Source organism: Lontra canadensis, unplaced genomic scaffold (assembly GCF_010015895.1).
Source record: "Lontra canadensis isolate GAN:19392208 unplaced genomic scaffold, GSC_riverotter_1.0 scaffold105, whole genome shotgun sequence".
NCBI lineage: Eukaryota > Metazoa > Chordata > Mammalia > Carnivora > Mustelidae > Lontra > Lontra canadensis.
Window position 1 is genome coordinate 1,702,075 of NW_022631099.1, and position 5,319 is coordinate 1,707,393.

Consider the following 5,319-nt stretch of genomic DNA (forward strand, 5'->3'; position numbering starts at 1 on the left):
GCTGCTGGCCTTTAATTCCCCTGGGCCAGACAGCAGCCGTACTCCAGGACTCCCGAGGAAGAGTCCCTAGCCCTCGGGCCAAGGAAGAGGTAACATTGACCTACCCTGGGGCATAGTCCCCAGACATTCATGAGCTGGAGAGGCTGCATCAGACTTCCTCCCTGTGCCACCCCAGGGCAACCCCGGCCGAAGCTTGTCCTAAACCCAGCTTGTTTCCTTGGTTTACTACAAATTCCTTGTAGGACTTCTAGGGGTTCCCAGCACCCCCTACAGTTTCCCAACTGCTATTCATGCCCTCCTTGCCCACCCCCCATCCCGGGGCGGTGCCTCTCCCCAGAGTGGCCTTAAGTCTAGGCAAAGTCAGTCCAGTTCCTCCTTGATAAGCAATTCTTTGAGACTGGGGGGTGGCGTGGGGGTCAGGCCTGCCTCCTGCAGGGCCTGGAGTCGGGCCTCTGTTTGGCGTTTGTCCAGGCCCAGGCGCCAGGAGAGCCGGACGTGGGCTTCCAGAAAGGGTGCCAGTAGAGAGTGGGGGTTCTTGTCCCCCAGCAGTTGCAAGGCCCTCTCACAACACGCCCGGGCCTCCCCAGGGTTCTCCAGCTCCTGGTGACACACAGCCAGCCCAGCCAGGGTCAACAGTGGGCGGTCTGGGCCCAAGGGGGTGCCTAGCTGGGTCTGTAGCTGCCAGGCATTGGCCCAGAGTGCCAGAGCCTCATGATAGAGGCCAGTGCAGGTGAGGCTCTGCGCCCGCCGCAGCTCGGGCAGCACAAAGAAGTCCTGCAGGTCCGGGGCACGGCGCAGCTCAGGCACTGCCTGCAGGTGGCTCAGAAACTGCTCGAAGGCCCGGCTCCGGCGGGCGATGGTCTCTGCGGTGAAATTCCGGCGCAGGCGCTTCCGGGGGAATGAGATGGCAGCCATGGAGCCCCGGAACTGTCGCTGCAGGTTTCGATGCAGCCGCTCAAAGTCCGAGTAGCGGCGAGAGATCTGGGCTGGCTGGCGATCGGGTGGCCCTGGACCCATCACGGCGAGGGTGTAGAGCTGCAGGGAGGGTGGGGTCAGCGCAGGTGTGAGTTGTCCGCGCGCCCCTTCCCTCCCCATACCCACACCTCAAGCTGCATTCCCCCACTTCTTCCCTTGGCCCCTGAGACTGGGCCCAGGAGGGTGGGAGCTGCTGGGGCGGCAGCCAGGGAGCCCAGTTCCATCTTACCTGAGGCTCGTCTGAAATGACCCAGGCCCAAGGCAGCACGGGGAGAGAAAGACAGAGATGAGCTTCAGTGCCTAGACCTGCCATCCCTTTTGCCCTTTCAGAGAGCATTGCCTTCACATAGGGCAGTTAGCTCTTCGGACAGCCCCTCTGGTAAACCAGCTGGGAGCTGAAGCCCAGGCCGATCTCTTGGGCCACTGAAGCTACCTTCAAGACCAGTTTGGACTTTGTTCCGCTCTGGAAACAGAGCCCCCACATCCTTAGCCAGGTTATTCCAAAGCAGACCTGGAGGACAGGTCTTCAGATAGATCAAGGAGCGATCATTGTGAAGAGGGCATCGGGGCACACCCTCCAGTCAGCTACTCCCTTGCAGTGTGTCCTCAAGCAAGGCAGTCCCCCCCCCCCCTTGGGTCTTGCTTTCCTCTTTAGTGAGCGAAGCGGTGACCTAGGTCAGTGTCCCCTCACGTGTGGGATGCGTATAAGTGAATGTTGGGCCTGAGATTCTGTTTGGTTCTGGAGTAAATAACACTGAAGTGGAGACAGGAGGTGGCCCCCCCTCCCCTTGCCGAGTACTCCTTGAATCCTGACTACAGGTTGAGAAGCTCTCAGCTTGGTTTTTTGAACCGCACTTCTCCAACACTTCTCATCTCCCCTTTCAGAAAAGACCCAGAAAGCAAATCTCAGGTCTGGGCCTTCAGGCAATAGGACTCGTGCAGGGTTTTAATGACACGGTTTCATTTTCACTGCTTTTATTGTATTTAATTCATTAATTTTTATGGTTGTCTTTAAGGCAAACAAGGCTTTCCACATACAGTAGTGCTTTGAAGTCTTTTGAACTTATTTACAAAAAAAAATAGGTTTACTTAAAAATGTTAAGCAAGGAATGGTACAGTAGCATTTAGCTAGGACGAGAATCATGAAGGTGGTCCTGGAATGAGTGATGTTTGAGAAACGCTGATCAAGATGACCATGAAGCTTTCCTGGGGCCTGAGGATCCGCATACAGATTAATCTGTAATAATGCTGACCCACCAGGTTTGAAAAGTGGGATTTGTTAAGCATGAGATGTTGAAGGCACACTAACACCAAACCCGGACTTTTCTCTCGAATTTGTTCTGTGAAATTGCCAATATTCTAGCTGCCTCTGGTCTATGTTATACTTCTCTTCAAGATTCAGTGGACATTAATACTAAGGATTAAAAGATTTTACCTTAAAGAAGTTTATTTTACTCCTGCTCAGTTCTGCATTCCCAAAAAACACTGGCTGCAAAATCTTTTTTTTTTTTTTTTTTTTAAAGGAACAGTTATCAACATTCCAGGAAACCAGTTTCCTTCAAAATACACTTCAGGAAGCATTGTCTAAAATGACCCCTTATATTCATGTAGCTTTTACTTTAAATTTTTGGCAAAAAGGAAACATTTTATATCCATTATTTCATCTGACCTTTGTAATGTCCTGCCAAGACGGGTAAGAATGACAGTAGCTCCATTAACTGAGCACCGGCCCATGCCACGATGTGCTGTGCTGGGCACTTTACTACGGAGCACAGCAAGGAGGGAGCCCCTGACTCTGACAGCTGAGGAAGCAGGCTACAAGACAGGCAAATGGCTCCAAGACTTCTCCTAAGTCACATAGCTGGTAAATGGTCCTGCTGGGATTCAAACCCAGGCCCGCCTCATTCCAGAGCCCAGGCTTTCAACCCCACCCCAGGAACAGAGGAGGGGACTTGTCTCTCCAGACATGGGCCAGAGCATATCCGGCCATACTGCTCTATTCTCTTCCTAGAATCACCCAGTACTTCCCTGCTGCCTGGCTGTTCCTGAGGGTCCCTTTCCCAGTGCATGAGGCCTAGCTGGGACTTTCGCCACTTAAGACTAGATCATCAGAGTCGATCCCTGCTCAAATTGGAGCAGTCACCCCATAGGCGTGGCCTTTGTTTACTCACAGCACAGAAAGGAATGAAGAGGCCCAGATGTGGGACAGTGCTCCAGGCCCTTTGCCTGCTGAGTCAGAAACGGAGGAGGGTGGTGAAGATGAGGGACGTCTGAGTCTGCCAGGACTGGCCAGGTCAGGCTGGGTTTCAGGACCTGGCAGACCTCATTCTCCCATGTCAGTTTCTCCTTTCCACAGGCAAAACCAGACTCCAAGGCCTTCCCCTTGCTCTTCATCTAAACACCATTTACCCCCTAAATCTAACCCTCAGAACAAGATTATTGTGTACAGTGTGGGTGCCCAGGGATTGACTGACCTGGGGTATAAGGCCCTAGACGCCAGACATTTTCAAGCCAAAGTTAAGTCATAATAATAGTTACCATTTTATCAAGTTCTTCATAATGCCAGGCACAGTGCTAAGGGCTCTCTGTGCCCTCATTTAATTTCTTCAACAATCCTCTGCATTATTCCCACTCCTCAGATGAGGGAATAGGGTCATCAAAGTTACACAACTCACCCAACTTCAAACAGCTGATAATTGGGGTCTGAATCAGAGTCTGGATTCAAAACCCATTTTTTTTTTAACTACTAACCAATGCAACTTGGGTCTCAGGTGTGACCCAGATAATAATATTCTTTCTTGTGTATCTTGTATTTTGCTACAGTTTGCAAAACCTGGGGGAAGGGGAGCCCACACGGCAGTTCTCTTAGTCTCAAAACCAAGATGGAGAGGCAGATCCATAATCCCTCAGAAAGCTAAGTCATCTGCCCAAGGTCTTGATCAAATTACATCCCCTTTCTGACCTCAGTTTCCCCATTCCTAAAATAGATTGACCATTTATCAAGTTGGGAAGTTGAGAGTCTTCCCTACTTTCTCTTAGCCAGACTTTCAGACTCACAGCCCAGGGCTTCCTGGGCCTTCACTCACCACGTACTTGGAGGGTGGGTCCTTGACCACATTGGCGCTGGTCACCTCGAAGAGCAGCCGCTGGGGCACCAGGGTGTTCCGGGACTTCTTCCAGAAATCCTGCAACTGCCTTGCCAGTGGCTGACTGCCCCGCTGCCCTTCAGGTGGAGAGCTCCCATCTGCAAGGGCACACGACCAGTCACATCAGTGGGCCTGGGGCTGAGGGCCACATAAACCACGTGTGGTGACCTTACTCATACTCCCAACAGGTGAGACAGGCTTTATTTCCATCTGACATCATGGAAACTGAGGGCCAGAGAGGGACCAGGTGCCAAACACCATGCCTGGCAGACAGTGGGCTCTAAATAAATATTTCCACCCCAAAACATCGCTAGCACATTATTACGATTTGTATCCCAGACGCTGTACATTTAATGCCCGCAGCAACCCCGAGATGGGAATGATTTCCCTCATTTGACACAAGGGAAAACTTGGCTCAGAGAGGTGTTGTGACTCTCTCAAGGTCACACAGCCAAGAAACGGCTGGGGAACAGGGCTGGGGTGGAGGCCTAACCGACCCCCAGGGTTCCCGCCTCGGTCTTCGGCAACTCGCCTGCATCTTCTCCTGACGCCCCGTCTCCGGAGGGCAGCGGGTCGGGGCCAACCTCCCCGTCGTCCTCGTCGTCCTCCTCCTCTTCGTCCTCGGCGCTGGTGAAGCTGAGGGTGCCGCTGAGGCGGGAGGACAGGCCCTCGGCGTCGTCATCCTCCAGCTCCGAGCTCTCCGGGAACTGCTCGGTCTCCGGACCGGTCGCCGCCTCCCCCGGGTTGTCGCCGGCCAGGGCGTGCCGCAGCCGGTGCAGGAGCCGCGAAGCCATGGCACCCTGGGGGGAGCCCGACACTGGGGCCTGGGCGTGGGCGGGAGGGCGACCCGGGACCCCGCGCTGGGAGGAGGGGCGGGGCCCAGCTGGCGGAGGGAGGGGCGCCGCGGAGGCCCCGCCCCAGCCCGTTGGGGGTCCTACGAGGCCCGGGCGTTGCCTGGCGTCGCACCCTCCCTCCGCCGTAGCCTAGGGCAGCGCTCTTCCCGGGATAGGCCGGGACCCCCCTCTCGTCTCTTTCGCCTGCTGGCGCGTCTCTCCCTCCCGCGCCCCGCGGTGTGCTCAGGGGCGCGCGATACCCCGGGGTCCGGGGTGCAGCTCCGGCAGCTTACCGAGGCCGGCCCGGCTTCGCCGGGCCCAGGCCGCTCACAGCGCGGCTCCGGCCGCTTCCTGCCGCCGCCCCG

The 5,319-nt window shown here is 55.2% G+C and overlaps 1 protein-coding gene across 3 annotated transcripts; it reads right to left on the reverse strand.

Moving 5' to 3' along the window:
* Positions 1-216: 216 nt before the first annotated feature.
* SNX21 (sorting nexin family member 21) lies at positions 217-5,319 on the reverse strand. Of its 3 annotated transcripts, XM_032838656.1 has the most exons (4): positions 5,248-5,319; positions 4,654-4,921; positions 4,062-4,219; positions 217-1,035 (listed from the first exon to the last, which is right to left on the reverse strand). In XM_032838656.1, the coding sequence occupies exons 2-4, from the start codon at positions 4,913-4,915 to the stop codon at positions 361-363; spliced, it is 1,095 nt and encodes a 364-aa protein (XP_032694547.1). In that variant the 5' UTR covers positions 4,916-4,921; positions 5,248-5,319; the 3' UTR covers positions 217-360. The 3 variants fall into 3 exon arrangements, with proteins under 3 accessions (XP_032694547.1, XP_032694546.1, XP_032694548.1); XM_032838655.1 differs by having other exon boundaries at positions 4,654-5,306; XM_032838657.1 differs by having other exon boundaries at positions 910-1,035; positions 4,069-4,219; positions 4,654-5,309.